Raw genomic sequence first — 16,781 nt, forward strand, 5'->3', positions numbered from 1 at the left:
CCATACTTTCAAAAACTTTTCACACTTCTGTGAACTGTTTCAAAAGTCTTGCAATATAAAGTTCTTTGTGAAACTCTCAAAGTTTCCCATTTAACAAAAATGAACATTGGAAATATTACCCCTGGGCCCGGCATGGCCTAGCGCGTTAAGGCGTGCGCTTCGTAATCTGAGGGTCGTGGGTTCGCGCCAAACATGCTCGCCCTTTCAGCCGTGGGGGCATAAGAATGTTACGGTCAATCCCACTATTCGTTGGTAAAAGAGTAGCCCAAGAGCTGGTGGGTGGTGATGACTAGCTGCCTTCCTTTAGTCTTACACTGCTAAATTAGGGACGGCTAGCACAGATAGCCCTCCAGTAGCTTTTGCGAAATTCCAAAAACAAAACAAACAATATTACCCCTAACAATAAAAATTTAAACAGCTTAATTTGTAATGCTTATAATAGTGATGCCTTGCTTTTTACGAATTTCTCTTCTTCTTAGAGTGCATGTTCAACTGATATATTACTGCTATTAACAAAAGTAAATATGAAAAATATCAGTATATTATACAGGGTGTTCGGAAAGTCACTGTACACATATATTTATTGCGATGTGGAACAGGTGCATCTGGGAATTTTTCAGCAAATCGCTGTTGCACCACATCTGTGTATCTACCACCTTCTCGGAATACGTGTTCAACGAGCCATACACGTTCTTCAGTTGTTAAAACCATATTAGGAACAAAATCTAAAATATAATAACATATGATTACAAAACTGCACGGTGACTTTCCGAACACCTTGTAGTATTAGGAATATGCTAACTGCCATACTGTAAAGCCATCTAGAAATAACGCAGTTACCAGAAATAATTATATATTGTTAAGCAACTTTGACATATGACCAAAGTAATATGTAATTAAATTGATGGGGAAACTAACATAAACTGATAAACGCGATGCTTAAACCACAGATAAACAACTAAAACTTGAAAATATAATTAAAACAATAGGCCTATAAATTACAACTGTTGTCAGCAAACTACAATTAGTTTTTACTCGTACTTAAAAACTTTAATGGTATGAAAAATATTGTGGTATTATGAAACATAATAGATCTAATACTAATATATCTCAGCATGGCTGGTATGCGTATTAACACTTTTATTGATAAAAGAGATATATTTTTATTTCAAGTGGCTTTCACGTCATCAAGTATGGTCTAATACTATTCATACTGTTCAATTACTGTTAGGCCTAATAATAGAAAGTACTAGTATGCCAGGACCCAACATGAAATATATTTATAAACTAATTTTAGAAAAAGTAATATATGATAATATCGTCCAAATGTAATATTATTAATATTACTTTCAACAATAATTTGATCTTGTTTACTTTCCAAATCAATTTTATTTGTTTATACTTAAGGTTATCTGTTACTATAGCAACCATTTTCACAATTTAGTTTCTCTACTGTTTTCTGATTTTAAACAGTGCCTACTGCAGAAGACCAAGGAAAGTTCTTCATAAAATCTAAAAATTGTAATAAAAAGTAAACTTTAAAATGTCACTTCATTTCAGTGCCAATCAAGTAAGTAAGAAAATATTAAATTTTATTTTATTTTTATACTAACGAATTTATGCATGGTTAATATTCAATTCTTTATAAAATTGAACTTCATAACAAAGTTGTTTATTCGTAATGGCGAGAAGCCCACTTGAAGTAAAAATATCTTGAAAAAAATGTTTTCTTCATTTTACTCCTTTTACTTATCGACTAACGTTCTAAATTTAAAATGTTAAAGAAGTTAACTTACAATATAACATAATTTTATTATATAATCAAATACAGGGGATAATTTTAAACAAGATAAAAGAGTAGGCCTCGCATAATACATTTTTAATTTTTAATGAAGTTTTATCTTAAGGTCTAGAACAAGGTAAACTTAAAAATTAAGTCGTTCTGGGGTAAACAGTTATCGAGGTAATTCGTTGTTGGTTGATTTGTATGTTAATGGGAAGTATATTATGTTAATATAGTAAATAACGATGCATAACCATAATAATGTAGTTTATGCTTGGTGTAACATACATGCTTTAATATAGCATTTGTTAACACATTTTATCTGCCAACAAGCAGTAAATACAAATATGAAAAATCTTGATTAATAATGTACCACCTTTTGGTCTCCAAGCTGCATAGCAATAAATCTGCATTGCTTGAAATCAGGTTTCGATACTTGTGGTTGGCACAGCACAGAGAAGTAATTGTGTAGTTTTGCGCTTAACTACAAACAATGTTTTGAAACATGCTGATTTTGTTACGTAAGTAAAATGGTGGTTTTTCGTGTTCCATGGTATTAATTTTGTTTAACGAATTTGCTCAGAAGTGACTTTATTAGATTAAAAATGTATGTATTCTATTCACAAAATTGTATGCAAATAAATATTAAATTTTCTAATGGCACCTACATTTGAATCATGAAGTTATTAGCGTATTTTGCTTAAATATGCTAAATTTGAAGAAAAACTTTGTCACTATATACAAAACAACCTGTTATTATTTTGCAAGAAAATTTTCGAACAAAATGGACAGATTTAGAACCTTATCAATTACCTTTAAAAATATTGCAAAATCATGGAGTATTATTATTATTATCATCTATTTGGGTCTCAGTGAAAGGAAAAGTTAGGAAGGTCACAAAAAATACCATGAAGATAAATCATTTCTTGTTAGTTTTACAATGAGTGTACAAAACAAGCAATATATCTACTGTAGTAGAATTATATCCCAGAAATCAAACATAAATGTAATAATATCTTACGTAAATAAACTTATTAACACGAGCATCGACACTTAAATAAATCTGTAGTTTCTTTGCATTTTTCAAATAGCCTATGCATTGCAGATCTGCTGATAACAGTAACATACAAATAAGTAAATGTTATAAAATTCACGTTTAATATTATCTATCACATTTAGATGTTATCATCTATTATGAATCATATAATTTAGCATATACTATGTAAGCGACCCAGCATGGCCAAGCGTGTTAAGGCGTGCGACTCGAGGGTCGCGGGTTCACATTCCCGTCGCGCCAAACATGCTCGCCCTCCCAGCCTTGGAGGCGTTATAATGTGACGTTCAATCCCACTATTCGTTGAAAAAAGAGTAGCCCAAGAGTTGGCGGTGGGTGGTGATGACTAGCTACCTTCCCTCTAGTCTTGCACTGCTAAATTAGGGACGGCTAGTACAGATAGCCCTCGAGTAGCTTTGTACGAAATTCAAAAAACAAACAAACAATACTATATAAGTATAATTTTAAGTTTATCATGCTAATTTGTGTTTTTTCTCTCAAACATTTTCTATTAAACAATTATAATTACATTTCCAATGTAATCCTAAATTTAAAATATTATTTCAAAAGATGTACAGCGAAGTTTTTTGGATTATGTAGAAATACCTATCTTTCACAAAAAGCAAGGCGAATTTTTGTTGGGTTTTTGTTGTTGTTTCTCTGTCACCATTGATTTATTAAATAAAACAAAATATTTATAAAATGCCTGAAACAAAAATTTATTCATAACGTTCTTGATTTTGCCCTACTTAACAACTCAAAAAATGTTACGTTAAGGTACTGGCGAGGGTCTGAGCGAAGTATAAACTAGTGTCCCCCTCAGCATTTAAAAAAAATACAATACGCATTAATAAGCTGAATTTATTAGTAATAAAAACTAAGGAACTCAAAATAAGAAATATATATATTTCTTAAGTTTCCTTTTCTACCTGTTATAATTCTGCTTGAAGATAATTTCACTTGGTATTCAAGAGTTCTGAACTTATCAGCAAGTATTTTAATGTTCTATTGATTACTTGATGTGGTTTAAACAAGAGGTATTCCAGTACTGATGTTAACTAAAAACTACCAACAACAACAACAAAAATGTTTCGGTTATTCATTGATTAGTAACTGTGGTGGAATATGTTATTGGAGAGTTTCGTTCACCACCCCCTTTTTGTATGTAGCTTTTGACAGACGAGTGGTATTGTATATACATGATACCATGTCTTATGTGGGTACCTAAATATGTTCACTTACACTCACCCCCAGTAGCACAACGGTAAATCTGAATGTTTATAACACAACAAACTGGGTTTCGATACACATGGCGGGAAGAGCATAACCAGATAGACAGTCTAGCATGTGACCTTGGGCTTAATAACAACCAAAACCAAACACAGTTCCGAATACAAACCATGTAAATAAGAAAGAACAATCACTTTAACGAAGATTTTTGAATATCTAGTACTCCGTATAAATTTATATTCAATATCATTTGATTGGCATTACAAAAAATGATATTTCAAAATACGATCAATCCCCTTACACTAAACACTCTAGCTCTCTTAGTTGTAGGGGCGTTATAATTTGAAGGTCAATCCCACTATTCGTTGATAAAAGAATAACCCGAGAGTTGGCAGTGGGTGGTGATGACTAGCTGCTTTCTCTCTAGTCTTACACTGCTACATTAGGGACAGGTAGCACAGATAGCCCTCGTGTAGCTTTGCACGAAATTCAAAAACAAACAGATAAAATATGATCCAGCTTCTCAGAAAAGACAAAATTTACAGCTTCACAAAACGAGGAAATTATTACGTGTAAATAATACACAAGTGGATTTTTAAACGCCAAAACAAAAATATGGTTATCGCAACTTTCTTGCGACATAAAGATTACCTCTTTATACAAAATATGACCATATAGCGTTTTTAAGTGTGATATCTTAGAGAGTTCTAATTTCAGACAATATTACTAGTTATGGAACTGAGTATGACAAGCCAAAAGTATAGTATACATGCTGAGACTCGATGTCTGATAGTAACACATAATATGCTGTTTATGCTATGTCTGTTGCGAGGTCTCCTACCCCTTATTTTAGCAAAATTCTAAGCATTCCCTTACTGCTGCCAAAACCTGGGACTATGAACCGATGTCACAATTATCTCCATATAACATGTCAACTCTCATGACAAATAACTAACTCATCTACTTATTCTCCAAAGAAAATATAGAAACCACAAGATAAACTTCATTGACACCAAATATGAAACTCTGAAAGCTGAGTTTATTTTATTTTTCTCTGTTGGATCTGTTCTGCCTACAAATATCAGAGTAATAGCCCTAAAAGTAAACGAAACAGTAGCTTAAATTTCGCAGACAGAAAATAACTGACTTCTAGAAATTCAAACAATAAATTTCGAGACGTTAGAACCTAAACTTAAGTTCTAGTGTGTGCAGAGTATTACGTCACATATCATTCATGACGTCAATCGACTATGTTATTTTGAGACTGTCGGAGCGTGTTATCCGCTTCTTTCCACTCTGACATTTGTGTTCTAATTAGTTCTGTTGTTGGGAAAATTCCACTGGATTATTTGATAAAATAATAATGTAATATTCAGTCTGTTTAATTACAGCGTGTTATTTTTCGATTACCAATTATTCAAGTTCGTTTAACTAACTTTCGGTAATACTGATTAGGCCTAAGTCCACAACGAACGTTAATACAACAATTTCAAACTTTGTATATATTCTCTTGAATACGGAACTTGTATCTTAAAAGTTTCGTTACAATACAAAAATAAATATTAATAAAATTGGCTGACACGGACAAACAAACTGACCAACGAATTCTCCAGCTGAATAACCAAGCAACAATTCACTGTAACAGAAACTCACACATCAATCATTTATCAACTGACAAAATTTAACTTCTACTGTAAATCTATGCCAATCAGGTATTGTCAAAAAGGTCCTCTGACTAACAGCTTATAACAATAAGTTTATTTTCGATACTGTGGTGTTTGTGATCAAACTCCTATTTTCATCTGATGAATGTATTACAATTTTATTTTTCTGTGCATTTGTACTAATAATAATATGAATATATTGTGATTTGAGCACTCACATCTTTATTAAATATTGTTTCTGTTTTAATGACGTATGAACACCAGTTTGAACACCAATACCTCCCCAAACGTCTCTCTCAGTGGGAAATACCGAAAAAGTTCAGACAGGTAAAAGTACATTTTTTATTTGAATTTTTCCAGTAAATTTATTTGTTAGAAGCAATAATATTTAAAACTGAAGGAGAGCCGTTTTGATTTACTAATCTTAAACTTGTATGCTTATATATGCCCATAAAGCTAAGTTTCTGAAACTAAGAATGTTGTCTGAAGACCAGGTAACCACTTTGCAGAAGTTAGTAAAATGTGTTTATTTTTTAATGTTGAGTATTAGATGAATAAGATCCACCAGATGTGGTGTGAATAATACAGCTTATATTTGCTGTCATTTCTCATTTTTGTGTATTTTCAGAGTTGAGATTTCAAGTGTTTTCAATGGTACAGAAAACGTGAATAAATTACTCAGTGATTCTAATTTATTCTTCAAGAAGAGTCAAATTCTTTTTTCTTCTTTTTAGTGGAGAGGCCCGGCCCCGTATGGCCAGGTGGTTAAGGCACTCGACTCGTAATCTGAGGGTCGCAGGTTCGAATCCCCTTAGCACCAAACATGCTCGCCATTTCAGCCGTGGGGGCGTTATAATGTGACGGTCAATCGGTTTACCACCAATCGTTGGTAAAAGAGTAGTCCAAGAGTTGGCGGTGGGTGGTGATGACTAGCTGTCTTCCCTCTCGTCTTACTATTGCTAAATTAGGGACAGCTAGTGCAGAGAGCCCTCGAGCAGCTTTGCGCGAAATTCAAAAAACAAACTTGAGGTGACATAGAAATTTATAGAATAATTTTTGTCATTGCTGAATTAGAGTTGAATAATGGCTTTAGTGTATTGATTGCCAGTTTCTTTTATTCGTACATCCTGTTCGTTGTTGGAACTACAAATTATGTTGCAATTCTTTTCATTGGCAGTTCCGTGACATTTCTGGCTGAGATGTTTATTGATATTACAATAATTACTAGCTTTATTAGGTTTCTAATATTCTTTTATATATTGTCTAAACGACGCATGGTTGACCCCAAATAACTCGTCTACATCAATAACAAACATGTCAAAAAGCAACGTAAGATAATTGGAGTCACGTGCGTCCGTAAGCTAAGATAATGAGAAAGAGGGGCAAATGCTCCCATGGAATTTATGAAAAAAAGTTATTTGAATAATTTATTTTAATTTTTTTTAAATAATACTATCTAAATAAACATGACGAAGTTATAGGTACATGAATAAGCCATTCTTAGTCAGGCCATCGCATTAAAAACTACATTAAAAAAATGACCTGTGCTCTCCGATGACTACCACTTCACCTAATCTCTTTTTTATCTTCTAAGCTTGCTAATAACCATCACCATTGGCTGGTTCATTTCAACATGTTAACGACATTTACAATACTACTGAATAAAGTTTACAGGCATTTGCTTTTCAAAATTTTCTGGGGAACCCAGAGCAAATAAAGACGCTCCCTGTGATTGCAGGCTGTGGGCCTGCGAGCGCCCGTGACTGGCGTTTTACTAATTCTGTCCTTTATCTTGAAAAAATTCTCAATAAGGCCAAACGTCAGCACACTTAGTTACCAGTACATAAAGGAACATCATCTCGTATGAAAGCCATAGTGTCTGTTAAATTTCGTTGCTGTAGTATATGAATTACACTAACTGTTAACGTTGCATGATACCACATAGTACTGACTGTGAATGTTTCCAATCCTTATGATGATGGTTATTTAAAAAAGAAAAACACGATAAAATAACAGGACCAGCCGTGCAAACACACCACACTGCCTTCTTAGTATCGTAGGGATGTGTAGAAAATGGCAATATATATAATATAATAGTTTGTTTGTTTTGAATTTCACGCAAAGCTACACGAGTGTTATCTGCGCTAGCCGTCCCTAATTTAGCAGTGTAAGACTAGAGGAAAGGCAGCTAGCCATCACCACCCAGTGCCAACTCTTGGGTTACTCTTTTGCCAACGAATAGTTGGATTGACCGCACATTATAACATCCCCACGTTTGAAAAGGCGAGCCTGTTTGGTGTCACTGGATCCTAAGATTACGAGTCGAGTGCCTTAACCACCTGGCTATGCCAGGCCTAATATAATGATATGTTTGTTTGTTTAAAAAAGAAAAAAAACATATTGTTTGTTTGTTTATGCCTGGGGCAGATTTCTACCACATTGTTAATGCACTGGCTGCGCAAACGTCGTGATCAGCGTCTTCTGGAAATTATGATTTTTGACACTGTAGACGTCTTTCCTATCCTCTCATTAGTTCACCTACCAAATGTTATAGTTGTCTAATGATTAGTCTACGAATTATTGACGTTCGAATATTAATTCAATTAACTTCATAATAATCTTATAATTTGTGAGTATTAACACACAACTTTAAGACAAACAGTGAGAATCCCTTTATGTTTTCTTTGGTTTTGTAAGAAATAAAAGTGGCATTTTAAAAATCTGTCTTGTTTCACATTCCTCAGAAATTCGTTATATCAAAAGTAAGACCGATACGCAAAAACTATAATATTGCCATTATCCTTATATTGTTCTTTGAAATTATTGCAATTCGTAGTGTGCTTTTAGATATAGTGTTAAGAAAGATGATTTTCTTTTTGCATGGACCACTGTAGCATCCAAGAAGATTGGAAGGGTTCACACTTCCAATAAGTAACGAGAAAGGGCACCTTCTGCCTCATGTTCCACATCGCTCACATTCTGCTTGGGGTCACTTTAAAGGAACATGGAATATCTCATTTAAAGGTCCAGGTAATAACATAAAAATTCTATTGGACAGTTTTATTTTTCAAAACTATATAATTGCATGTATTAGGAACTTATAAAATATTATTGCATTCTTTCTAGTTATTTGAAAGTTTCAAAGTATTTATTTTCTTTTAATACAGGTCCTCAGAAAGGTGACCGTGTTAAGCCGGGCATTTGGATTGTGAAAGCAAACAGATCTAAGTGGGTTGAAGTTGAAGCCGCCCACACTTCACTGACACGTTCACAAAGTGCGCCACCTGGCGTGCATTACCCAAAATCTACCGATGCTTCTGAAAAGAAACATTCTGTCAGTTGTGCGCGATTCCATAAACACCACATGCGTTCAAAAACCAATAAGAATTCATAAGACATTCCAAACATTGTGCGATTTGCATGTTATAACCAAAACTAATACCAATTTTATTTGATAATATTTATAAAATTTCGAATATTTAAAAGAAAACTTGCACTTGCACTTTCAATCAATTCTTCAAATCAATCATGAAATGAAAATGTCATGACATAATTAAACAGTCTGTCTGTAATACCGTTATAGCATATGTAACTTGTTCAACTGTGAATAATAAATATCAATTCTCTATTTCATTTTTTCTTCTGCTGTTAGTTGACGCAGTCGTGCGTACTAGTTTTTGCTACCCGCTTTATTCAATACAGTAAACTCAGAATGTTCATACACAGTTTTAACATAGAATGATGCTCAAAAAAATGGTTAGAAAGAATTTCTGTGAAGCTAAACATACTACTTGAAAGTAGACAGTATCATTTTCACGGGTGGGCTAGGTGATACCCTGAGGGACCTTCGCCCAAATGTTTCGATTGGAATGACCAATAGTAATGCAGGTAAAACATGCATTCTTAAAAACGGACTGAAGTGTTCTTTTGTAGGTAACTATATATATACATATAATACTATACGCTTTTAGTTTGTGGCAGAGTTTTAGGTTTCTCATAAACTTCCAACACATCTTGCTAAGAGTTTTCACTCTCCAGTAAAAATGCTATCTTTCATCATGTTCATTACTCCCAATTTTCCCCTGAAGAAGATTGGTCCACCTTTCGAAAGCGCTCAGGTTATAGGATTTCTATTTCATTTTTGTCAAGACTTCTTGGACCCACGTGTTTTTAGAACATCATAAAAATTTCATAATATTCGTCATAATAAATTGTGTCTTGTTGAAACAAAGAAAATGTTTCAGATTGTTATATTAAAAGAGTAGCCCAAGAGTTGGCGGTGGGTGGTGATGACTAATTGCCTTCCCTCTAGTCTTACACTGCAAAATTAGGGACGGCTAGCGCAGATAGCCCTCGTGTAGCTTTGCTCGAAATTCGAAAACAAACAAAGAAAACAGACCAATAAAGTCTAACAGTTGTCGAGCTCTGTTGGTACTAACTAGAACTCAGTTCCAGTACAGTTCTCTCTGAAATTTCAAGTACAATATTGGACCTTTTGTGAAGTTGTTACCAAGTTCTGTATTCTTCAAAAAAATTTTTTTCATTTCTTGGAAGTTTAATTTGAAAAGTTCATGAAGTGTTACTAATAAATTCCAAAAAAACTCGATACCCCTCCTTTTTGTAGGAGGTCAAAAATCTAAATTTACTGACTTACAACACAAAATCCTAAGGTTCACGTTTGAACCAAAAAGATTATGAGAAATCTCTTAAGTGCTCTAAACGGATTAATAGCTCAAAAGTTCACTAATTAAGGTGATATATCTAATGTTACTATAAGAAAATATATAGGTATCGGATATTATAACTATTTTTGGGTGCATTTCCAGGTAACTATTAAAATTATTTCGCGGTAAACTGTACCTTTATTTATTTATGAGTAACTGAACATTAAACTACTTCTTACTACATGCGTTAAAATGCATTCGTTTATGGTATGGAATATGATGCAAGGGTTTGTAAACACTAGATAAGAGTACAGAGAAATCACGAATTTAATGGATAAAAATAACTTTTGTAGGATGGTATTCAAGCAACAATAATTCTTGGTATAGCGAATGCGAATCATAAGCGTTTTAGGAAAGGAACAACAGCTGTCGCTTGCAATGATCCTTATGATGACGTAATACAAGAAAAATAATTGAACATTTAATTATCTCTGAAAGTTATGAACTTGTGTTATTGCCTTACACCTTTATTCAGCTTATCACTCGATATTCAAAGTTTAATTTATTTATTAAAATTAACCTCCTATAAAATTCTGTTATCCAGATTATTTCTTATTAATAAATATTATGCATTTGCCTTCACATGTCCGATATTGTTCAAGATGTGTAAGATATTAATACAAATAAATCCCTTCATCTTTATTATGCCTGGCATGACCAGGTGATTAAGGCACTCGATTCGTAATCTGAGGGGCGCGGGTTCGAATCCCCGTAACACCAAACATGCTCGCGCTTTCAGCCGTGGGGGCGTTATAAAGTTACGGTCAATCCCATTATTCGTTGGTAAAAGAGTAGCCAAACCATGCTGGGCTCAAGGTGTAATGATTTGTGTTTTTACTTTCGGATTTCATGTTATATACATATATTCAAACATTTGTATCAGTTTTTGCCACAAATTCTCAGATAAATCGGAATTAATTTTAGTATATTTATATCACAATTTTTAACTAATTTCCATCTCCTTCAATAAAGAGTGTTAAAGGTGCACATATATAAATTACATTCTTCTCACCCCCAGAAGAGGACACGATATGTTACTTCTTATTATTTTGCAACAATATTTTGGATGTACATTTTTATATGACATATAAAAACACCAAGGAATAATAATAGATATTAATCTTAAGGATTCCATCTGGGCTTAAATCCAGTACCTCATTCATATGATATGTCAAATGTGTGTGTGTTTTGTGAACAATTTTTGCACTAATATTTAATTGAAAACCAGGTTCAGATGATTTTGGCTTGATAAATTTATTAAAATCAAATAACAATATTATTCTGACGTCTAGTTTAGATGGAAAACAGCTATAAATTGTGAGGATAAATTACTTTGTCTTTGTCAGTTCCATGGCGGAATTTGAAAGTTCAACACTTAGTAATGGCGACCGCTTGCGCATGCCGAAAATTACGTGACTTTCAATCTAGTGATATTTATATCTATGGGCGTAAATTTAAGAAAGTTGAAAACAGAAAATAAAGAGGAGCGTATCTCCACTGCCAAGCCTAATGTTGCCGCTTTAGGACTACTTGTATCTAATGTAATATTAAGCCTAAAATCCTAAAAGTATGAAATATGAAATAAATTTACTTTAAAAAAATCGTGAATTACTCGTTCCGAATTTCAGTAATAAATAAGTAAATTACTTATCCAAATCCAACTTCATGTATCAATGTGTTTTATTTACTTCAGGTTTTAACAATGACAGAATAAATATATAAATCAGTAAAGAAAACACTTTTGAGTGTTTATCTTGGTTTTTAATAATTTTTATCCCTTTCCTTCGCTTTTAATGACCGAAAAATACGTATGGCGTAGTGACGGCTAAGCCTTTTTGTTCATTTCACTTCGGAAGGTTAGTTGACATAAAATGGAATATATTCCACGTTATTGGGAGCATAAGTTTAAAGTGTCTGAACGTGGATTGTAGAATAAGTCAAATTTGAATATTTACGATACTCGTAATGTAAAAACAATTGTTACAAGGTTTATAACAACAAACTGAAATGTTTAAATTATAATCTTTCGTAACGCAGTAACCTTCCTCAAGACTATTCCAGAATTTGGGTTTTTATCGAAGAGTGTGGTTCATAAATTCTGAACTTTAATCCTAAGAATCATTTAATATAATTTAAGACTAAACTGTATTAATTTAGAATACTCTTAGTTTAGAATTTTATTTAATCAAAATCCAACTTTACATGAATTTAGACTATTATCCATCTGAATTTTAAAGAAGGGCCTAAAGTATATTAAGTATCGTAAACTGTTAAAACTATTGCAATGGTACAAACATTTAATACGCCTAATTTATTACTAACTGACGATAAAACTGCATGATCTAAGCATATTAAACCAAATTATTTATTGCATTCTCAAAATAACCTGAAGATAATATGAAATAAACAAGAACATAAATCCGAGTCTCAAGAAACAGAAAAATACATTTTTGCTCAGTTCATTTACATGTAACTAATAATATCTATTCATCAAACTTTATTCTTTATTTCTAAAAAAAAATTGTGCAGTCGAGTGGTTGTTTATTGATTTAAGTTGTTTTTCCATAATCACTGGTGCACGCTTATTCATGGTAATATTATTAAAAGTAATAAGAATAGTTAATTGTCCAAACACAGTAATGTGGTAACTTCCAGCCTCATAGCAAATTTATAATATGTCATTTCTGAATAGTTTCCAACTGTGTGTGTGTAGGTGTGGGTTTTCTTATAGCAAAGCTACAGCGGGCTATCGGCTAAGCCCACCGAGGGGGGGGAGAAGAGAATCGAATCCCTGGTTTTAACGTTGTAAATCCGAAGACATACCGCTGTACTAACGAGGAGCGATTTACACTTCATATTTTTATTATCACTCATCTTTCAAATTATTAAAATTCTTTTTTTTTTCAAATTAGTTACGTTGACTGATATAAAAATGGATAGTTCCAGGAGTTATTTTATGTAAAAGTTATTACTCTGGAAATAATGAATTAAAGTTTGCAATTTACATGTGCTCAAATTAATTTGTTTATAAAAGACACGTATTCGTTTGCAAAAAAAATTTAAAAAAATGCATCGTTATGGTTATTAGTAATTATTTCTGTTTTAACATAATACTGCCCAACGGGCCCCTCAGTGGCCCAGCGGTATGTCTGCGGACTTACAACGCTAAAAACCGGGTTTCGATACCCGTGGTGGGCAGAGCACAGATAGCCCATTGAGTAGCTTTTTGCTTAATTCCAAACAACAATAACTGCACAATGGACCATATACGTTCTGTTCACCGAGGAGTAATGTGACCATAAATTTCAGCATTGTAATTCCATAAACTCACCGCTGATCCACCTGGAGACAATTATTATTATATTAATTCATTTCATGGTATAATGAATGAATATTAACAGCTTTATGGCTGTAACACTTTACTTTCAAAGGTTTTAAATACACTGTAATTAAACACGCTGTGTTTAAGGATCAAAAGATTCAATATATTAGGTGTGTTGTCAATGTATCACATTAACTATAGTATTATTTCTTTCGCCAGATGAGTCTATTTCTGTGGGCCCGGCATGGCCAAGCGCGTTAAGGCGTGCGACTCGTAATCTGAGGGTCGCGGGTTCGCATCCGCGTCGCGCCAAACATGCTCGCCCTCCCAGCCGTGGTGGCGTTATAATGTGACGGTCAATCCTACTCTTCGTTGGTACAAGAGTTGCCCAAGAGTTGGCGGTGAGTGGTGATGACTAGCTGCCTTCCCTCTAGTCTTACACTGCAAAATTAGGGACGGCTAGCACAGATAGCCCTCGAGTAGCTTTGTGCGAAATTCCAAAACAAACAAACAAACAAACGAGTCTATTTCTATCCAAATATCTTCAGTCCTATCTGCATCAATATTAATTTCATTCGTTTGAGAAATTTTAATACACTTATGAGTACACATACCAGCACCACAGATGCAGTGATTTTTGGCGGGTTATCTTTAAAATTTAGAATAAAACTTTAACACGAAACAAGCATTATTCAGTGTTTTTGAAAAATATACATGTATATTCGTGTTATTTGGTACCTTCTATGGTTCAGTCTTGAAGACTTATAGTTCTAGAATTCGGGGTTTGATAATTGTAGTCGTCATCTTTTATGCTTGTTTGTTTGGTTTTTAAATTTCGCGCAAAGCTATAGGAGGGCTATCTGAGATCGCCGTTCTCTAATTTAGCAGTGTAAGACTAGAGGAAAGGCAGCTAGTCATCACCACCCACCGCCAACTCTTGGGCTACTCTTTTTCAACGAATAGTGGGACTGACAGTCACACCATAACGTCCCTGCAGCTGAAAGGGAGAGCATGTTCGGTGCGACGGGAATTCGAACCCATGACCCTCAGATTACGAGTCGAGCACCTTAACCCCCTGGCCATGCCGGGCCGAACATAGCTGATGCAGCACATTATGTATCTTTTCATTCAGGACAAACAATCAAACTTTTTGTCCTTTACAGACTCGGAAACTCTTGCCACAATAATGCTTCAGCGTTGAATGATACCCTTCGCTAGTACAGCAGTAAATCTACGGATTTACAAGGCTAAAATCAGGGTTCGATTCCCCTAGGTGGGCACAACAGATAGCCCGACGTGGCTTTGCTTAAAGAAAAACACACACACGTGTTGGATAAAACAACTAAAATAATTTGCTGTTTTTGAAAACACATGCGACCAATATATATATATATATCAATGTATTTACTTGACCGAATGTATAATCTTTTCGTCATGTTTTGTAAACACAGTGTAACATATTCCTAAGCAGACATAATTTAATTGTATCTACAAAAGTGTTGTGATGTTGCAGACGTTGTTACAAATTATATAATGCTTGCTAACTAAGACTACCTACAGTTAACATTGCCCATAATTCTTGAAATCTCTTTCGATTCAATGAACCAAAGTGTAACCTTTAAGTATGAGCTTTCCTTATTCCACAAATTACTTAAACCAATGTCCCTCACGAGAGTTAGATATAAACAATTTAAATATCTTCTAAATAAACTAGAATATGTGGTACTTTAGCAGGATATCGTTTAGTCTGAATTCGTGTCTGCGACCTCGAGGTTAAGAAAAGTGATCCGTATGAAAGTGCACAAAATGTTACGTCATCTCAGTCGTCATATGGCGCGTGCGTTTCGTAAAAGTAAATAGAAGTAAAGACAAAAGTCATGTAATGAGAACAATGATGGTTCTTTCCTAATGGCTGTTTACCGAAATAACAGCTTTGTTGGACATCAAGTTCTTTCATAATACTTTAAATGCTGTTTACCCTTGGGTTAAAATTCGGTTACTTTAAATAAGTGTATATCAAAAGTTACTTAATCCTCAAACACACACACACACACATATGAAACAACTGTTTTAAACGTAATGGATAATTCATGTATTTACTATAGTAACTTTAGCAACATATACAGTTATAAAGTTTGTGTTTTGCTTGTAACAAGGCCTCACTGGTACTCTGCAAAGGACAAATATATTTGTTGAATTTCACATAAAACTACTCGAGGACTATCTGCACTAGTCGTCCCTAACTTAACAATGATAAATGTGATAGACTAGAGGAAATGTAACAACTCACTCCATCCACCGATGACTCTTGAGCTACTCTTAATGACGAATACTGAGATTGACCGAAACATTATAATGCTACCACAACTGAAAGGGCAAACATTTTCGGTGACAATTTTTTTCATTTTTCCTTACTTTATGTCAAAAACTAAACTACTCTATATCACTGAAATGAAACTACCAATGCAAAGAAACTCAATGACGTGAAATATATACAACACATCATATATATCAGAGAGGTCGATGGTATACGATAGTTAAGTTTTCAGTTATTTATTATTGTGTTGTGGCAATTTAACAGTATATAAATTCTGTGTCAAATATCTTTACACTAGTAAATAAAACTTTCATGAAAAGTTGTTAAATGCAATTAAAAAACAACAAATAAATACGATAGGTATCACACCGATTAGAAAGTTACAAAACTCACTGAAAAGTGTTTGAAGTGGACAGTTCTAAATCACATTTATTAACTGTACAATATAACACACACGACTGACAGGGGCAAGTTTCTTGTTGAAAAATATTTTATTTACATGTGTTTTTTTTTTTTCTACGGCAAAAAACGGAGGCTACGTAAAAGACTTTGACTTGTTTACCTCTTCGCCTATCATCACGCCTTGTGGTGGCGTTATAATGTGACGGTCAATCCCACTATTCGTTGGTAAAAGAGTAGTCCACGAGTTGGTGGTGGGTGGTGATGACTAGCTGCCTTCCCTCTAGT

The 16,781-nt window shown here is 33.8% G+C and overlaps 1 protein-coding gene across 2 annotated transcripts; it reads left to right on the forward strand.

Moving 5' to 3' along the window:
* The first annotated feature begins 1,413 nt into the window (after positions 1–1,413).
* Positions 1,414–9,364, forward strand: LOC143233342 (protein Flattop). Of its 2 annotated transcripts, XM_076469495.1 has the most exons (4): positions 1,414–1,570; positions 5,996–6,058; positions 8,626–8,761; positions 8,899–9,364. In XM_076469495.1, the coding sequence occupies exons 1-4, from the start codon at positions 1,544–1,546 to the stop codon at positions 9,123–9,125; spliced, it is 453 nt and encodes a 150-aa protein (XP_076325610.1). In that variant the 5' UTR covers positions 1,414–1,543; the 3' UTR covers positions 9,126–9,364. The 2 variants fall into 2 exon arrangements, with proteins under 2 accessions (XP_076325610.1, XP_076325611.1); XM_076469496.1 differs by lacking the exon at positions 5,996–6,058 and having other exon boundaries at positions 1,449–1,570.
* The last annotated feature ends 7,417 nt before the right edge of the window (positions 9,365–16,781 follow it).

This window comes from Tachypleus tridentatus, chromosome 12, assembly GCF_004210375.1.
Source record: "Tachypleus tridentatus isolate NWPU-2018 chromosome 12, ASM421037v1, whole genome shotgun sequence".
Taxonomy (NCBI): domain Eukaryota; kingdom Metazoa; phylum Arthropoda; class Merostomata; order Xiphosura; family Limulidae; genus Tachypleus; species Tachypleus tridentatus.

Excerpts from the sequence above, each read along its gene's own strand:
- LOC143233342 (XM_076469495.1), top strand. The coding sequence starts at position 1,544 with ATGTCACTTCATTTCAGTGCCAATCAA. Across the intron at positions 1,571-5,995 it reads TTCATTTCAGTGCCAATCAA|TTTGAACACCAATACCTCCC; the intron begins GTAAGTAAGAAA and ends TATGAACACCAG. Across the intron at positions 6,059-8,625 it reads TACCGAAAAAGTTCAGACAG|CATCCAAGAAGATTGGAAGG; the intron begins GTAAAAGTACAT and ends GGACCACTGTAG.